Genomic DNA, 20,366 nt, shown 5'->3' with positions numbered 1-20,366 from the left:
CAAATTTGGGATCACTGGTGGCACAAGGATACTTATTGCAAACTGTTGGATCTGAGAAGCTGACATTCCAATAATTGCATTTCCAGAAGTTTTTTTGCTTTGTTTTTACTTTTGACTGGCTATGGCCTGGTCCCATGGATTGGTTGCTTGTGTGCAGCCAGACTGTACCTCCCAGCTTTGTTGCATCTGCCCCATATGGTCCAAAACCACTCCAGACTGCAAACAGAAGCAAAAGAAGTGAGTTCCTAAGCCAAACTGACTTATTGATATAGTCACTCTTTTAACTCTTACGTGAGAACTTACAGGAAATATACTTTCACTGAAGGTTGCTCTCAAGATGAGATGAAACCAAGCCTTTGATCTTCAAATTTCCATTACCAATCTCCATGTTACCTTACTGTCAAGACTGGTTTAGACTCTGTTCCAAGATTTTCTGGGATTCCTCCCTTCCTCAAGACTGTATTTCCCATCATGCTTCCTATGCAGTTTCACAAATAAAACTTTCCATTAACGTAACAATAGAAATGAACTATTTTGGTTTAACAGAAACTATCCAAAATAGATTTGTTTTCATTTTTTCTACAGCAAAGTTGAGTGAATATTTGGTTAGTATTTCACAGTTGCTTAAATTCTAATATTTAAAAAGTGGTCCAAGCCTCATCAGCTGCAAAGGAAATTTTTAAGAGTTAGAACAATAGGCTTCATTAGGTTTGGACATCTGTGCCCAAGGCAGGGTAGGAAAAAGCACAGTCCCAAACACATTAAGGATGTCAGCTAAGGAGAAAGAATTATTCAGCCAAGTACACTGAACTGTAATTCAGAGGACTATATTAAGAAAGAGATAAAAAACCCTGAATCAAATTGTATCAAGGCAACAACACAGATTATCTACACAAGTATTAGAATACTCACAGATTGGCACTTCTGAAAAATTTGAACACAAAAAAGGTACTAGAAAATGATCACTTCTGTAAGAAAACAAGTACAATACAAAACACACTTGTCCACACTTTAAAAATTCTAGTGTTACATTTTTAAGTTACAGATTTCTCTTTTAAAATAACATTTAAACGTTTCAATGATTATATATTTGTATATTACACACAACATTAATTTTCTCCAAATTTTCCAGCATGGCATTTGAGAGGACCTAAATTTCTACACAGGTCACACTGTTTATTAGGATTATAACCAACAGATGAAAAAATAACTGCCTTCTGTGCCATAGGCATAAGCTTGCCCTGGTTTGGAAGTGGATCCACTGCCATTAACAAAACTTGGTATTTTCAATGAAGAATTCAAATGAGGCCACATTTTGTTGTGCACACCTTATCTTCCTAAGGATTAGCACTGGTGAAACTAATGAGAGAGCTGGATGATACAAGGTTAGGGACGTTCCTTTTTTTCCCAAGAACCACATCCACAGCTGCTCAAGATCATCACCAAGGGCTTGAAGATCAGTCAGGTTTCCTCCTTACACCTTCAAACTTCACAGTGGTTCCGTTTCCCCAATGAAGTTAAGCCCTCTAGTGGGTGATCAGTAAGAAACCTCTTAGAACAAAAATCTTCAGATACCCAGGCAGACACCAGCCAATTCCACAAACATTTCTCATTTAGAAAGCAAGTGTACAGGAATGACATAACTCTACGGGATTAACAGGGCATTTTTATGGGATCAGAGTTCAGTTCAGAAAGCATTTGTATTATGCTAAGAGTCTTCTGGTTGAAGAAAAGACATGCAGATATTATCTCTGGATATATTAGCAGCAATGCAAGTTTTATTTTCAGCCTTTTTTTAAAAAGAACATCAAAACCAAAATCCACAATTGTTACAAGCTGTTCTGTGGACAGAAAAATGGATCCATCAGGCTTCTTCATAACTGTGAAATCCACCCTGAAGGTTACTGGCATCATGTATTGCATTTCCCCCTGCCTCCCTGATTTTCACACACTGCAACTTTGCATCATGTCTTTTCTCCTCCAACCCACTATTATAACAGCTAGGCAAGAATCAGTTTTGGACTAGCCTGATGTGCCAACTGGCAGGCCAGTACACATTTCCTAAGCAATGAGTGAACTGCTGCTTTTCAGTCACCACACGAGCCAAACAACTAAAAGGCTTATTTTTCCTCAGCTGAAGCTAATTACCATCTATCAAGACGCCAGTTTTCACAAAACTCATAGGAATTCAAGCAGTCAAATTCAAAGTTAGGTCTGCATAGCATCTTTTCCTTGCAAAGCCAGGCTAGGAAGCCTGAGCATTTGCAGTTTTCAGCAGCCCAAGAGCTTAGACTGCAGAAAGGGAGGACTGAGAAAAGTAGACCATGCATCTTGCCAGAGACAGCTAGAGTATGGAATAGAGTATCTCATTCACTTAGTGTAAAACCAAAAAATTCTTGTATGTGATAGAACATACAACAGTCCCCTCCACTTCAATACAAGCATTCTACTTCTATTCGGGTCATGGAATGCAGTTATTTTGTCGCAGACACTGACAGCTAAAATGGGAGATGGATGGAGAATTCCTTTTCTGAAGGCCTTTGTTTCAGTTACATTTAACTCTTTACACTTCATTGAGGATGCCTTTAATACTTTCTACCAAAAAGCAGACATCATGAGAAATGCTAACATCTATAAAAAGCCACAAGCACCTGTTTTCCCAAACTAGAGCAAAAGGGCAGAATTTTACCATTCTTTCCACTTCCCCAGCCCAACCCATAAAGGAAAATGGTTTAACTTTGTGTTGACTTGAGTACCCTGAAATAACCTCCAATTAAGTAAATGAGAGAAGAAATACCATGCTGATAAAGCCCAATCAAAATAAATCTCAAGTAACAAAGTGTCCCTATGACAATTTCAGTATTGGCATGAAAGTGCACAAGACACCCAAATACCAGGCTTGGAGAGCAATGCAGTAGTCAGCCTCTCAGTGTCTTAGTTTCCAGTCTTTTTTCCAGTTCCTCTCCAAACTGGTTTTCAAACAGGAAACAGCTCAAGGGTGCGGCCATACCTGCTGGGTCAGCTCAGGAGTGAGCTCCATTATGTGCAACTCTTCCAAAAGACAGTGACCCTTTTCAACAGCCTCTTGTTGCATATACCACATCTACTCAAAAGTCTATGCTTTTTCGTCCCTGGATCAATGGAAGTGAAACTGGAACTTCTCCAACATTAAATACACACATCCTCCACCTAGATTTTTGAAAATTATGGTCATATTTTCAACTCCACTTCCCTCCCCTTCTTCCTCTTAAGGCCTTCAAATTGCCTGACCTAACTCATAGCATAAGCAGTTTTCTGACTCCCAAAGGGATTTCCTTTTTTTAGTAAAAATATTTAACCTTCATCACTGGGTCTACATCCCTGCACTTGTACCATGTAAACATGTGGTTGAAGGATTAATCATTCAGACCCCATCTCACAACACAAAATTCTTGTCTTACATTTACAAAAGACAACCTTTTAACTGAATACATGGGGCTTGTTATTTTAAGTTTCTTACATTTAGACGTACTAAGCTAGAAAACTCCATCTTCGTAGGATCTGGTAATGCAAGAGTTCAACAGACCTCCATCCCCTGCCCATGCTAATTACTTTGGGTTTGACACTGTTAACTGAACAAAGATCAAGACTGAACTCTGTTTAGTGAGCCACTATGTTGTTGCATGTACCCATAAAACCTAGACTGTGAGCCCTTATGTTCTGATAACCACACACTGATCAACAGGAGCAAAGTTTTTTTTATTCCCAATAACCTACATCACACTTACTATGAATGGATAAAAGAGAATTGCTATCAGCCCTCTGATTTTACTTTAATACCAATCCATTTGTGTATTAAGTATGCAGTGAAAAAAAATCTATTTACCCACACAGAAAAACACAATTTAGAAACATAAAAATTATCAAATTTTTTATGTTTATTGACTTCCCATGAGTGTAGAACAATTTTAACGGTAAGACTTCTGGTAGCGTGCACGAGCACCAGGTCCTCCAAATTTCTTGGATTCACAACGGCGAGGATCTGCAACCAGCAGAGTCCTATCATACTGGATTAGAATATCCTTGATCTCTTTCTTGGAAGCTTCATCAACATCTTTTTAAAAAAAAAAAAAAATCATCAGTTTAAGCAGTTTCACATGAACATACATATTAACACTTTTTGCAATAAAGCTACCAAAAGTTCCGTTTCCATTTAAAGCTAATACAACAATCAAAATTACTTACACTTCTGATAGTAAGCCACCAAAGCTTTGGAAATAGCTTGACGGATAGCTGTTAAAAAAAGATAAAGGATTGGTAAGGACTGCAAATTTATTTAAAATTTAAATACATGGTTCCAGCTATCTGAGGAACTCGCTATCTTGTTTGCTGCCAACTTGTCCTTTCCCTCCTTAATACTTCACGTGAACTTTACTTTGGCAAATCTGAAGAAATCTGCGCCAAGAGGCCACCCACAGTTCATCTGTGACTTGACAACTGTCAGCTAACGAAGAAATTGCACAAGGGCGGTTTCATCACCTTATTTCCCCCAGTACTAACCCACATCCATCTCCTGATGGACAGTTCTCTGAAAAGTCTGTACTTTTCAACAAGAACAAAACTGATCAGTGTGTTGAAGGACTAAGGCAAACGGACAGCAGGAGGGTATGAGTCACAGACAGGTCACAGACAAACCCCTGTAGCAGAGTAACACAGTAACCAGAACTCAAACCAGAAGTAGGGGAGATAACTGTCAAGATGTTGTTACACTGCTTTTGTCAAAACATCAACATCAGGATTTTGATGAAAATATGAATGACCTGAAAAACAAATGTGATCAACACTGATCCTGAAACTTGCCTCTGCCCTTTATGCAGCCTCAGCTCAACTTCACTACCCTGTATTCAAACTACAAGACCAGAAGAAATCTATTATTTGTAAAGATGAACTTTTATCAACAGCTAATACAAGTACGTTCAACCTTCCCTGCAAGGGAACAAGTGCCTTGCTTGGCTTAGAAGCTGAAAGATGCTTCTAAACAACATAGAAACACAGAAGTTTTAATTTCTAATGATAAACACCATTCCTACCCTCCCAAAATCCTTGTGCTCAGCATTCTTGAACTGCCCTATCACACTGCACCACGTAAGGATAGTTTCCTCACGTTTCCTCAAAACTTCATCAATTTACTTCATTCAGCTTACTCTAGATGTTACACCTTTGCACACAAAACATAACTAATAAGCCCTTATGAAAAACTACATTTGTGCAGTGGAAAAAGAAACAGAACATAGTGCTTGGCAAGTCACTATTCTGAACTCAGTCTCTAAAACACGTGGCCACAGTGGGTCTGGCTGGGATGGAGGCGATTTTCCCCCCGACAGCTCTCACACTGCTCTCGCTGCAGCTGAGCAGCACTCCCACAGCATCAAGGTTGTGCCTCCAACATTCCCCCCCAACCATTACGCTGGGAGTGGGCAAGATCTTGGAGGGAACACAGCCAGCACAGTTGAACCAAAGGGATATTCCATACCATAGGATATCTGCTCAGCAATAAAAGCAAAGAGAAAGGAGGAGCTGCTACAGGTATTGAGGCCTTACTTTGCGGGAAGTGGCTGAACATCACCTTCTCATGGAAGCCTTTTGGTTTTCTTCCTTCCATCCAGGGCTTTTGCTATTGTTTCATTAAACTGCCTTCATCCTGATCTTTTTCTCCTTATTTTCTCCCCTTCCTCTCCAGATAAGGAGAATGACAGAGCAGCTTGGTGGGCTCCTCGCATCCAGCCAGCACCAACTCACTAGAATGGCTTAACCCAATCTAGTCCACATCAGAGATCCCACCAAAAATCGTACCATAGATCTGTGCTACGTGGCCACCACCCTTCACGCGGACTCTGATGTCAACACCAGCAAACCTTTCCTTCCCCAGGAGGAGGACGGGTTCAAGCAGCTGGGAAACAAAACACAAAGAATTTTCATTTGTGATCAGGACCGGAGTTGCATTTACAAAATGTTACATTATTCAATATTTTGAAAAACAGAGCCTTGATTCGAGAAGCACACATCCAGATTAAATACACCTCTTGCAGAGGTGTCTTCTTTGACATCTACTAGTACTATCATAAGATAAATAAACTCAAGACTTCAATAAATATAAGTTTCAAGTATCTTAATACAAAGCATATGGGAATTAAGAGCAAGGGAGTAGTTTAACTAGAATACCATGACTACCTGCAAAAAATGAATCAAGTTTATTAAAACTGAAAACCTGAAGTGATTTGTAGATCGTTTTCTTCACTGTTTATTACACTTTATAGCTATCTAGTCACCTTTAGATTCTTTCAGCAGTGCTCAGCAGCCATTTCATTAAGTTCTAAACAACCTTTTTAAAAGGAGAGCTTTAAGTCATTTAAAAGTGCAGAAGTGCAATACTTCACATAATTACAATGACATGAGTTCAGTAAAACATCAAGTCACAAAGGTGCAGTTTTCTAACTTTTCATTACAGCATCTACATTTTAGATAATCAAGTAACAACCAAAATTCAGTACTGTCAGAAAAACAAGCAACTCATCTCCACTATCAAGTAATGAAGTGTATAAAGGTGTATTAACACCCAAGAGAAGTAAGGCAGAGGTTGTGTGGGTGCTTACTTTATACTGCAGAGTTCTGGGCTCAATCATTTCCAGAGGTCTTCCATTCACTTTAATGAGGCCATTCCCTCTCTTGCAGTGAGCAACAGCCGTTGCCGTTTTCTAAAAATCCAAATACGTATTAGTACAGCGTTTCGTTTTTGCACAAGCAACGTGAACTTCCACTTAAGCTTAACAACCTAGGAGTCTTACTCCTATGCCCAAAGTTACCATTTTGCACTAAACAAAACAGTACCACTGCTTACGTTTTCAGATGCTGACATTAAAGCAAAGCCTTAATAAAAGCGCATTTGTAGTTCCAAGACATAGCTGTATACAAGGGACTCTCCCTTCCGTAACACTGTATTTGTGCGGCTCAGTTTCTCACAAGAGCACGTTATCCTGAATTATTCGAGACGCTGGCTTCCAGCAGGGAGAACTTTACCCTCCCGCCACCACCTCCCAACGTGGCCCTCGGACATCGGCACTGATAAGCTAGGCCCCTGTGGCTTGCGGACGGCAGCGCTGGCCGGACCCGAGGAGAGAGAGACCCCAGACTCACTCCCTCGAGAGCAAATTCCCTTCCCCTCCCTCCCAGTTCCGCGCGCGAAAGGCCGCGCTCCGGCACTCCCGCGGCGGAACACGTGGGCTGCGAGCGGGCCCAGCCCCGCAGGCTCTGCCGCGGCCCGGTCCGGCCCGGCCGCGCCGCACGGCCCCAGCCAGGAGCTGTGGCCGAGACACCCCGAGCGCGAAGGGCCCGAGGGCGCGGCCCGGCACTGAGCACGCGGTGCGGGCCCCCTGCCCGCGCCTCACCTTCCGCCCGAACACTTGGACGCTCTGCAGGGGGCCCTTGGCCGGCATGGCTGCTCCTGCAAGAGAGAGGGAGGGAGAGAGCGGGGTCAGCGCCGCGGGGGCCCGGGGGGACGGGACGGGAGCGGCGCGGACGGACAGACAGACAGACACACACCCGGCTCGGCGGCGGCGGCTGCGCGAAAAGGCCGCGCGGGGCTGCCCGGCCCAAGAGCAGGGGCGCGTGCCGCAAAGCGCGGTGCCGTAACTCCCGTCATTGCGGCAAAACACGCAACCGCCTATGTCTCCCCCCCCCGCCCCCGGCGCGCTTTACGGCAGCACCGCCCCGCCCACACGGCTGTGGCCCCGCCCCTCCCGCGAGGCGCCAGGGGCAGGGGCCGGGAATGGCGCCGCTCGTGCCCCGCGCCGGGCTGAGCCCGGCACCCACCCCGCTGCACTGCTCCCACTGCACTGATCCCGCTGCACTGCTCCCACTGCACTGATCCCACTGCACTGATCCCGCTGCACTGATCCCACCGCAGCCCGCCATGCCCCCGCATGCCCGCGCACGCCCTGCTGACTGCCCTGCACTGCATCACTGCCCCCGCTGCACTGCCCCCGCTGCACTGCTCCCGCTGCACTGCTCCCGCTGCACTGCTCCCGCTGCACTGCTCCCGCTGCACTGATCCCGCTGCACTGCCCCCGCTGCACTGATCCCGCTGCACTGATCCCACTGCACTGATCCCGCTGCACTGCTCCCTCTGCGCCCCACGGGCTGCCGGACCCGCACCCGCATCGCCCGGGATACAGCATCGCCCGGGAAGCCGATCCCTGCCCGAGCTCTGACAGGGAGCACAGCAGCTCGAAAGAGTTCCTGCGAGGAATAAGAGAGGATCCGCAGCCTGCGAGAGGGTTTTCCTGCTGTGGACACCACAGTGCTCTTTCTCTTCGGTGACCCGGTCACAAAGCAGAGCCTGAATGGGCTCCTGCTGTAAAGAGGACCGGTGATGCCCCGCCTGAAAGGCTCACAGTCACTCTTTGAACCTCCTTGAGATGCAACAATGCAAAATACATAGCTTTTAAAGTCTGGTAAACTGGTGGCAAAAATGAAGCATTAAACCCTGTACTCTCCTCTAGCACTGTACACTGAGGCACAGTCGGGCAGTGCGTTATACCCACTTAAATATTCAGCAACTATTACGTTTAAGATCAACTCAAGGAGTTGTCCTTAGATTCAGCACATTCAGGGAGCCCCATCAAATTTAGCTTCTTCCTCCGTCTTCGTTTAATATGTCATAAAACATGGGATTTCAGTCACTTCCAGACTGAAAATATTTTACTTCTAATGCTTTAGTATTTAATATGCAAAATATTCTAGAAGGACAAAAGCAGAACCTGTCAATGAAGAAAGGTCATGCTTCTTAGATATTTTAAATGATAGAGACTTAAATTACTGTGATGAATTACAAAGCTGAATTCTCAAATGAAACAATCAGTTCCTTTGTCTTTGGACAGGATTTTAAATACTGAACATTAGTCATCAGTCATGTGAGGAATTAAACAAGCACTTAGCTTTATGCAATTTGAGTGATTAGTTCTATTCAAGTGAATAGTACTGTGCAGAACGTGTAAGATTTAGCACATCTCAAACCCTCAATTGTACAAAGCTTTAACATGTGATCCAAAAAGTGATTTATTTTTTTTAAGGCTGTTTCCTAAGGAACAGTGTTTATGCAGTCACACGTGTCTATGATCCAGTCTTTCCCCATCATCAGAGGAAGCGATCGGAAGGTCGCCCCCTTGTTGGCCAATTCCAGTTAGTTTTCACAGATGCATGAAAATTTCAGAAATGATTTAGCTTGTACATGTTCAGTGAAAATAGGTGGCCCTGCAGAAGAGAGATCTTTAACTTGCGCAATGAGAGCGGCTGAAGGAGCTGAAATATTAAGACATTATAAAACCTTTATTTAGGTGAGAAAGAGAAAATATAATACCTAATTAACCCAGTTAGACAAAAAGATTCAGCTAAGACTTATGATCAACCCAAAGGTAAGCCATTAGTAACTGAGATTTGTTGGGTGTTCAGGGCACTTTTAAAGCAAAAGAAAGCAAATCTAAATCTGTTGGCTATGTGGGCATTATCTGAGGTCTGCCCCTGAAGCCCCGTGTTTTAAGACAAAGTATATCATTAAATAGGGTGTTTTCAAATGTGTAAAGCTTACATTTTGGGAGCATGCTTTCTTAGGCCCTTTAAAATTCATCTTCATTTGGGTGTTATCTGCTGCATGCTCTTCCTGGAACTAAATGCAATTATCCTAGAGGAAGGAGCCTGTGTGTAAAACCAGGGATATGCCTACATACATGTATCTGTCTGCTGTTTTCAACATAAGAAGATAACCAACATATTGTTGAATTCAACATAGTGTTGAATGGAAGATAAGGTTAAAGGCTTTGCCCTGCTTGTTCCCTCTGCTTTCTAGCATAAAAACAGGAATAGGAGCTAAAAGGTATTTAGAAACCATGTACCATGGAAATTAGTCTGTGATATTGTAGAGTGAATTAGATCATAAATATCACTGTACAAAAGAGGAAAAAGAAAGGTACCAGAATGGAAAAAAACCCTCAGGTAAGTTACTGTACTTTAAAAAAAAGTCCAAGCACTAACAATATCCCTATTTAGTTTTACTGAGCATAGAGGACTTCAAAATGGTAACGTATCTCAGACTTCAAAAGGAATACATGGTAAGAATCTCCAAGCACCACCTACAACCTCTTCTGTTCATTTCCTTTTTATTTGTGAAAAAATTGCACCTGTGGAATGTAAGGCATTTGTTTGGTGGCCTTTTTTTAACCTTATTTTGCACCAGTGTGAAGAGTTATACAGCATATGAAGCAGTGAATAATCAGGCCCAGAGAAATTAAGGCGTGTTTACTGGTAAACTACTATTAGCAGAAAGAGCATCTCATTAAACAGCTGGCAGGTTTGTACCCATCTAGATAGGGCATTTTCATTATTTCCTAACAGAAGCATAACTACTTGGATTTTACTCAAGTGTAAGTCCTTGATTTCACAGTGATTCTGCATTCTACTAACAGATGATCTGTTGTGTATCTTTGTACCAACAAGTATCTTAAAACTACTAAATCTTTTACATGGGTGTTTAGCGAGGCTTTAAGGGATTGAGAGTCTCGCTGCCTGACCTCCTCCACTGGAGCTGCTTTGATCTTATTGCAGGCTGTGATGTAAGATGCTGCTGTGACCTGCTACAGACCAGCCACGTGCACTGCTGCTCTCTCAGCTTTCTGGGAGCAGCAATGGTATGGCAGCAGGGTATGGCACTGCAAGGGAATGTCGCTGGCAATGCCTCCAGTTGTTTCCTCAGTTTGTGACAGGAGCACAAACCTCATGTAGGTAACATGGACAAAGGTGAGCTAAGGAGAGTCAGTGAGCTGGGCTGAGCAGAGCAGCTAACAGAGGTCATTTGGAAATTTGCCAATGTGGAGCATATGGAAAACTGCAGTACAAAACTTGCATGTCAGTCCACTGCTCACAAATACTGTCAGGCTGATGTAGTGCAACCCACGAATTTTAAATTTATACTTATTTGTTACTTGAATGCTAATAGATTTTATTTGGCATCTCTAAGCAGGAGTCAAATCTATTGAAGATTTTTGTGGTTTATGTGTTTTTGTGGGGTGTCCTTTTTTTCTGGGATTTTATGTTGGTTGAAATTTAAAACAGCAAGTGACTGAACTTCCATGTGAAATCATGATGTTGGTTCTCCACTTGGATCTCATAATCTTTCAAATCAAATTCTCATGTAATTTCAAAAGGTAAACATTCAACGAGAACGGCATTTTAGCTTCCACTTAGCACAGAAGTATGTAGCTGCTGAGAGCATAAGGCAACAAAGAGTCAAGGTCAACATGTTAACGAGGCCAGCTGTAATGTGACTCTAAATTTCCTCCTATTTTAAAAGGACAAAAAATGCTCTCAGTGTAAAAATAATGGGAGAATTAGTGACATTATATTCCTCGTGTATTATCTGAAACATTAATAGAAAGGTGAGAGCTATGACAAAACACAGTTACTTCTACATATATTGTCATAGAAAATTAAATATTATGAAAGTAAAGGAATATTCAGGGGAAATATGAAGAAACATTCTTCTACATAGTCCATAATAACATTAAAAAAGTCCGCACCTTCTACCAAAATGTCCCAATTTTCAATTTAATTGTATATTGTAGAATATTTTTTTTTAGAAGAATGAATAATTTTAACCAGGAAACAGATTTGCTCATATTTCATGCATGATAAACAAAGCATATTCTCTAAAGTTCTTACTTCTTACAGCAAAATCATCTCTAAACACTTCAGAAGGCAGTGTTAGTCTTGTGCAGTTTTATATCTTTTGAAAATTAGTGGATTCCTTCACTGAGAATTTTGAAGTATTTCAGGAAAGAAGATACTTAATTGCTTTTTTAATGGCAGCTCTTACATTCTGAAAGGTCTGGGATACCAGAATATACTGCTCATATTACATTTTGCAACTGATGCATGTTTGATGATAAAGTGTAATTAGCTAATGGATCCCATTATTTCTGAGGCTTGCTTTTCACAGATCATATTCATGCAGGCAGCAGCTGAAGAGTTTTCTAAACTCAATTAGTGCAAGAATGCTGTGGCCAATGGAAAAATGTTTGATGCATGCCAAAAAACAAATCTTCCCAGCTCTTGAAAATATGTTCTGAAAACATATAAATAAGGATCACACAAGATTTTCATAGCAATAAATATTTTTTTGCTAAGAAAATATTTAAAATCTAAAGCAAAATTTTTTTTGTAATTATTCTTCTCTAAGGAAGCTCTATAACATAAGTTCTGAAACATAAGAATATGGATTATACGGACTGGGGGGAATACTGACTCCCATTTGCAGGTTGTAAATGTTAATGTCACATTGAGATTGAAAACACAAGCCAATTTGTAACGTAGAAATCGACACAGTGATAGGCTTGTTCACACTGAAATTCAGTGCATGGAAATAATTAGCAATACAATCGTTAACTCAGGACCCGTGTTTAGCATTGCTACTTGGGAAAAATCACAATCAATGATTGTCTTGACTTTCATTTTGAATGAATAGGCTGGCTCTCTCAGTACAATAAATAAAAGAAATACAAAGCCCATCTTGTATCTGAACGTATAGACAGACATTAGGGCTCATTGTTTTAGCTCTGTTACCTGGCTTGTTGCTGAAGTCTGAAAAAAGTGATGACTTAAATGTGCAACAAGCATCCTATTTACAGTGACTGGAAATAAGTATTATCAGTTAACATAATTCAGCTGCAAAGTTATAGCTCGTTTTAGAATCTGTCCCCATATTAGAGGCTAATCCTTAATGATCTAGGACTTAGACTTGGAATAGGACTTTATCTGTCCTTTTGCAACATACAAGGCTTTAGTGAAATCTATTGACAGCAAGTTAGAATTACTTAAAACTCTTCTCCTGTACGTTCACAGAAGCTGCTCTTAAGTATGTGTGCGTGAGCTCACGCACTCACACTTGTGTATGTAAACAGGAATCAAAACTGTAAGAAGCTGACCGGGCAACAGCCCCATACCCCCAAGCTACACAAATAAGCTAAGAAGTAAATAGAATCACGTACATGAAACAATTTTTTTTTTTTTTTTTTAGAACAGAACGGCATCTCCGAGCTTCCTGCTGTATTTTGCTGCCCCTGGAGGCTGCTTCTCAGTTTAGTTCCCATTTTTAGAAACTAAACACAGCAGGGTCCAGTGGGATCCAGCTGCCCTCTCTCAACTCTTATGTACAGAAAGAAGTCCTGGGTCTTAGCTTCCACTAAGATCCTTTCTCGTTTTTTATGTTAAAGAAACATGGGGAAGAGTGACCATAGAAATGGACAAATATTTTGCACCTAAAATACAGGCTTATTGCCCCAGTTGGCTTAGTTATGTTCAGATTGCAAATACGGTACTGCATTCCATGATCTGTAGGTCTACATTTCTCTTTAAATCACACTTCTGATGTAATACAGAAAGTTGCTGACTTCTGGGTAGATTAAAAGGTGCAATTAGTGTTGATGGCAGAAAAAGACTTAAATATGCCCACTCTTACTTTGCTGAAACATCAATCGTGGTGGTTTAGAGCAGAAAGAGGTAAGTTTCTGTGAAGTTATATTAATCTCTACTGAGGTAATTTCTATTTCTGATTTTGAATCTGTTTGTTGTTTCAAGTGAAACATTTTCCATTGCCTGTGGTAAGAGAGCAGATTAGGAAGAAGTATCAGAGCTCGTGAACTGCTGTGTACTTACTGACCTGCCAGAGAACTGAGACATTTTCTCTAGAAACTGGAGCAGTTGAACTCTAAAGGAGAATGAACCCTTTTGGCAAGGCTTTGTAACGGCTCCGGACAGAAAATCTTGTGTTTATTAAGCAGAGAGAGCGAGAAGAAATGTAATGACTATCCAGCTTGTAGAATTGAGGGAAAATAATAACACATTCACACAGGGCTCAATACAGCTAGGTTATCTGGATGCTGCATGCTTTCAGGCATCATGGAACTGACAAACCCAGAAGAGCACCTGTCTGGTGTAGGGTCTTGAACTGAAACAGAGGTCAGTTCTCGGAGCCTTGTTACATGTTAATAGCTGATGCATTTTAAAGTAATCTATCCACCTTCACCTAGCCCTTTGTTCAGGGACAGCAGAGAAGAAGTCAGAGAGTCTGGTATGTCCAAATGACTCTTCTGTAGTTCTTTCCACCACTGTTCCCAAGAGAATCTAGCCCGTAATATCTACACACTAGGAGATCTGCACAGTTCACAGAAACACAAACACAGGCAGTATTACAACACACGTATTAAAATGACATTTTTTTACAAGATCAAAAACAGATAGAAAAAATAAAGTGCTGTGGGAAAGATTTTACCAAATAAAAATGTCTGTGGAGGCTTGATCATATGTGGGCCTGTGAATAACACTCAGGAGACTATAAACTTTAGACAAACCAGATGGTTAGACAGCAAACCAGATGCTTTTATTTATGCGGACAAAGTTCACATTTTGCAAGGTACTTTGTTCTTCTAGAGAAGGTTTCATACATAAAGTAAAAGGAATTCTATACATGTCGTATGATAATGGACTGGAACATTCATACAAATTAGTCTCATCCAGTAGTCCATTGTTCTTTCAATAGAAATACTACCAAAATTGCATCACTGGAATACTCTTAAGCATGGGGTTTCTTCTTTCTACTCCAGTAGCATCCAGAGGCTTTAGTGAGGATTATGAGCAGCTTTTGTTACATCGTAAAATTGCATCCAGTCCTTGCTCAGAAGAATTTAAATCTAAGGAAGACAAAATGTAACACAGGAGTTGACCAATGGTAGAGGAAAATAAGAGAAAGACTACAGGCTGTTACTGATGGGTTTCAACAAGAAACTAACTCTCTGTTTCAGTATCTACACAGTTAACCACACTGATCTTCTAATTCTTTGGTTTAAGTTTTACAGCAAACCCAGAAAGTACATTTGTCTTAACTATAAAGTATATGCATACCAACTTTTCCTTCTCTCATAGAAGCAGATTCATCAAAAACTTTTTAAATCTCAAGGTCCCTTGAAATGCCCTGTCTTCTGAATTGTCATCTACACTCATTCAATTGTGCTTCAGCCACTCTGAGAAACTGTTGCCCTATCTGGTGGGAGTCAGTTTTCTGACAGCATGGCAAACAATAGCTGTATTCTAGATTATTTCAATGCAAAGTCAACATCTTAGGCTAAAAATCTTAGCTCTACTGCTCAGGCAGGAGCCTCAAGCAACACAGCAGTTATAGCAGTTGATTGTCTATAATGTCTTAATTTTTATTTGAGTAGTTTTGATTGTCATAATTTCACAGGAGCTTTTGACCCTTTTATTTATTTTCTGGTGATACTACCTATTGCTTCTTGATGATCTTAGAAAAAAGTATTTCTGGAACGTGTGTTGCCACAATTTTAACACAGATATGGCATAGTGACATAGCCGATTAAGAAGCAGAAGAAATTGGTCCGATGACTTTCTTAATGTAGTTTAAAAATAACAGATGCATGAACCTTTACCACCTATTCCTTTAGAAGAATCAGACCTAAATTGTGAATACCTCTTCAACAGAGATTGTTCTGGACCCTCTTCCTATTTACATTCCATCCAAATTTCTGCTTTTCTGAAAATTTTGTCTTATCCATATCCTTATTCAGCTGTTGGGTTTATGAAGTGTTCTTTAAGGGTTATGACTGCTCAGTAGAGCTATGAAGATTCAGAAAACAGAGCAAACAAAATATTTTAGTGATAGCAAAAGCATCAGACTGATCTAAACTTTAGAAAGACCACCTCCTGATTTTTCCTGGGAATTATTATCTTTCCAAAATAAATAAAAACCTAGCATTGCATCAATAAACTACAACAAAAGGAAAATATGTATTTTTAAAAATCAAAATTGCTTAATTAATTTTATGTTAATCAAAATCAAGGAAAAAGTACAGTATCTCAAGATGAGAAAGAACTGAGCTGGAAAAAAAATCCGCACTGAAATTATAGTTCCCCTACAGAACAGGAGAGCCATAGAGCCATATGCATTTCAAACTGTAAAATAAAGTAGGTAGAATTTTCCTCCAGTTACTGAATCCATACATTGAATGCACACTGGAGAAATTATAATGCCTTGCCAAAGCAAGACACGTCTCACAGTGTGAGATATGCATCTTCTGTACATAACCCTTCACACTCTAACATGCACCTTGGATGTTATTTCACTTCTGTGGGTCAGATGCTGCTTTGGGCTCCATGGGAATCCCTGAGTTTGGCATGTTTTCTTCATGAGGAATAAAAATGCATGTATCAACCAGGCAGTATCAAAGATATTACAACAGTGAGCAATAATTCTCCCATAGTGATCATCATTGCATCTCAAATACTGTGTTCAGTTTTGGGCCCCTCACTACAAGAAAGACACTGAGGTGCTGGAGTGTGTCCAGAAAAGGCAGTGAAGCTGTGAAGGGTGTAAAGAGTAAGTCCTGTGAGGAGCGGTGAGGGAGCTGGGGTTGTACTCTTCTCTCAAGTAGCAAGCAATAATGGCCAGTCTTCGCGAGCGAAGATCCGGGGAAGGTCTTTACACCTTCCAGCCTGCGCATTGGATTTTTTAGGTGAGACACAGTGTGCGCGGAACTGAGCCCACCCTTTAATCCTAAGGTTCATCTGCCGTGGCCAAGCGAGCTTGGACGGTGGCAGCGAGGTCCTTAGGACGTAGGTGGATTGCTTTAAGGGCTAACGAGCTCCATCTGCCCGGGAGTGGCCCTGACCAGGAATCGAACCCGGGCCTCGGCGGTGACAGCACCGCACCCTTACCACTAGACCACCAGGGGCTCCAACAAGCAATAGGACAAGAGGAAATGGCATCAAGTTGTGCCGGGGAGGTTAAAATTGGATATTAGGAAATATTTCTTCCCTGGAAAGGCTGTCAGACATTGGAACAGTCTGCCCAGGGAAGTGATGGAGTCACCATCCCTGGAAATATTTAAAAGACGTGTAGATGTGGTGCTTAGGGATATGGTTTAGTGGGGGACTTGGCAGTAATAGGTTTACAGTTGGACTCAATGATTTTAAAGGTCTTTTCCAACATGGATGATTCTGTGATTCTATGATTTTTGTCTCTCGTCTTACTGGAAGACACTCTTGATGCAAGCTTGAAAAGTCTTGTCAAATAAAGGAGTTTGGAGAATAATATAAGTATAGAAATGCAAACTCCGGTGATTTTATACCCCTAATAAATCAGTAATTAGATGGGAAATAAACCCCAAGTTTCAAAAATGTTTAAAATTTATATGGCATTTAGGTGCCTAACTCCCCAAGGAATACAAGACCTCTGTCTTTATGTAACTTAGGAGCCTGAGTTCTGTTTACAGAATGACATCGTTTATATTTAATTGAAAGTTAATTAGATTAGACTTTTTAAAGTATCTAACTTTTAAAATTAGGACTTCTGTTCATTATAACTGAAGTCTTTGGAACACCTATTTTCCATCTAGTATGCTGTCTGTATCAAGGGGAGCAGGCCTTTCTGTTCTAGGAATCCACTATTTTGTGGAGTCTGAAAACAAACAGGTCAAGTATCTCACAGACAGACCAGGGTTATGCTTGGGACAAATACAGCAGAGTATTAAGGACTTGAAGAATCTATTCCATTGGACTTCAATATGCTCTGAACTGTTACTCTTACATAAACACTTTTTTTTTTTTTTTTTTTTTAGATTGGGGTTAAAAGCTCTTCAACTCTGTTTATTATGCATTCTGGACTCAGTTGCTAGTAGTTTATTTTAAGAGTTAAAGTATTTGGAAAAAAAAGTCCCATATAATCTCTACCATGTAATTCCATTCCATGGTCAGCGGCATTTTTTAGATAGATAAGCCACAAACATAATTTTTCACAATCTTCCATCATCCCCAAATCAGTTTAATGGTAATTATATACTTTTGCCATATCATATGGAGCTGATATAAATATTTTTTTATCCACAGACAGCAACAGGTTTCAGATGTGTTTATACCTTTTTAACTAAAATCATAGAAAACTTGAGATTTTCTGTGTTGCATTACTTTTTAAAATATCACTAATAGAGGTCACATGAAATATAAATAATATTAATCATGCTTTAATAAAATATTAAAATGTGATATAGTGATTTATCATTTTGAACATAATTTTCTGCAGTTAGTTGTATCTCATGAACCTGATAGATATTTGCCTTTCAACGGCACAAAAAGTCAAACCATCATTTGTGCAAAAATAAAAAAGACCATCTCTCTGTGAGCTCAGGTTATGCATGCATGAATTTCCTCTGTGCAGTGATCAAATCCTCTGAATACAAAGACTTAAACAAACTAACCAATAGTTGTGACTGAACATGCACAGAGTCCTTGCCTTCAGCATCAGGAGCTGCAGTTTTAATTTAATGATTTAATTCAGTGCCTTTACTGATTGCTTGCAAAGAGGCCATTTGGAAACTGTAGCAACTGAAATCTTTCTTTATATAAAGCAGTGTCAGCGCAAACTTGTCTGCTTAGAGCTTTAAATGCACATTTTATCTAAATTCTCCTTGTTCCTGTTAATGTCATCATGTTTGGATTTCAAATTTTGTTGGCATATGTCCCTAAGTAACGATGTGACAACTGTTCAATAGGTAGCTCTGGTCCAAACAATATAACTCTACTCAAAAGAATGTATTGTTATTCTTTCCCAAACATCCAAAAGAAACAACCACTTAATGGGATGCCCTGAGAATGAGAAAGTAATCTCGAAATGCACTTTCTGTCTGCTATTCCTGCATTAACTCTTGGGAGGAAAGGCTGGGCAGAGGGTTTAACTCAAGCTAGACTGTAAGGACCAATTGATGATTTCACATGTGACTGTTGCATAACCACTGAGTGATCAGACCTCCAGCCCTTCTAATCTCTTTGAGATTTGAGATCAGATCACTCAAAGTGACCTTTGCAACTTCTGTCATCTGTTTGGAGTCCAGCAGAAGTGCTTGTTACTGAAGGCTACCTCAAACAAAACTGAAAACTGCAATCAATGTGTTATTCAAGTCTTTTCCACTCCACTCCAATATGTATTCCTTCCATCTCTCCCCTCCTTGCTAATTCTCTCCTTACCCTGTATCCCTTTGCCTCTCTTTACTTTGTCAGAGGGTTGTGACAAGCCTGGAACAGACTCGGTGCTGATCTAAATCGGTGTGGGTGGCAGGAGATGGGGAGGGCAAAGCCAGCTAGTGTGCAGCCCAACGTAGCTGTGAGTGTCTTTGTGACATGGAAGGAGGATCACACTGGGTCAACATTACTGCCAGATGCCATGGTGAATGCTAGAGCTCCCATAACTTCTTCGTCACCACCAAGCAAAAACTGCCCCTCATACGTAGCGCATAAGCTACAGTGAAGTGTGTTTCCACTAACTCAAGTTTGTTGCTACTAATCCCTACTAAAGAATGACTAGAAATCAGCTGATATACATTAGCTGCACAAACTCAAAAGTAATGCTTGAAAAAATGCTGTAATACACTTTGATGTGGATCCCAAAAGCAATGCTTCACAGGCTGACTTTTTCAGGAAGCAGGAGGAGTGGGGCAGCTCCCCGAGGTGGGATGAGCCGAGAGCTGAGGGTGACTGTAGCACAGGTAGTGCCTCACCAAACAGGCACCACCCCATGGGGGCTGAGATGGGTGCTGGTGTTGGTGTCCGTTTCACAATTTTATATTACTTCGTTTTTGTAAGCATGGCTTGCTTTTTTATTTGTCTGTTTCTGTGAAAATCCTGCAAGCCCTTCACACCACCTACTTACCTGCCTTGAACTGTTGACAGTTTAGTATAAAAACATTGTGAATTGATTAACTCTTTGTGAGCTTCAGCCCTTTTGAACTCCACGGCTCTTCCGGTAGCTGCAGCTGGCAGTTTGAACAGCACCACTCTAGCCAATAGTTTATATCATTTATGTATCAGTAAACTCCTTTATTAAAATAAAAAAAACCTGGAAGTAATCAGGCATCTTTCTTGAACATGAAGCCCCCTCTACTGAGATGTCTGCTGGCATTAAGATAACTGTAGAATTTATTAGTAGTGAAATCGTCTCTAGAGGACTCCACCACCCTAAAGTGTTTGCTGTCCTTCTCTCCTTAGGCACATGTATCCGGTGTCACCTCATAACCAAGAGGCTTGAAAAGAAACAGGAACCTGCCAGTGGTGGGAGGGGAGAAAAGCTGTGGGGCTTCCGAAGGGACCTGGTAAAGGATGAGCAGGTGATGAGAGGCAAAGCTGGTCTGAGCCTTCACCTACTGCTGCCTTCACTGAACTCCATTCCCTGTTAGAGTTTAGATTCCTCCATTTGCAAATCATCATGGATGCTTCCCCCC

General features: G+C 41.0%; 1 protein-coding gene across 1 annotated transcript; it reads right to left on the bottom strand.

Annotated features, from left to right (window-relative positions):
• Positions 1-3,897: 3,897 nt before the first annotated feature.
• RPS16 (ribosomal protein S16) lies at positions 3,898-7,665 on the bottom strand. Its single transcript, XM_050324647.1, has 6 exons — positions 7,579-7,665; positions 7,425-7,480; positions 6,633-6,734; positions 5,833-5,929; positions 4,225-4,272; positions 3,898-4,093 (listed from the first exon to the last, which is right to left on the bottom strand). Exons 2-6 carry the CDS (start codon positions 7,470-7,472, stop codon positions 3,948-3,950), a joined length of 441 nt encoding a protein of 146 aa, XP_050180604.1. The 5' UTR covers positions 7,473-7,480; positions 7,579-7,665; the 3' UTR covers positions 3,898-3,947.
• Between the last annotated feature and the right edge of the window lie 12,701 nt (positions 7,666-20,366).

This window comes from Myiozetetes cayanensis, unplaced genomic scaffold (genome assembly GCF_022539395.1).
Source record: "Myiozetetes cayanensis isolate MyiCay16 unplaced genomic scaffold, myiCay2020 scf3, whole genome shotgun sequence".
NCBI classification, from domain to species: Eukaryota; Metazoa; Chordata; class Aves; order Passeriformes; family Tyrannidae; genus Myiozetetes; species Myiozetetes cayanensis.
The sequence above is the reverse complement of the archived record's forward strand: the minus strand, read 5'-3'. Positions and strand labels throughout refer to the sequence as shown.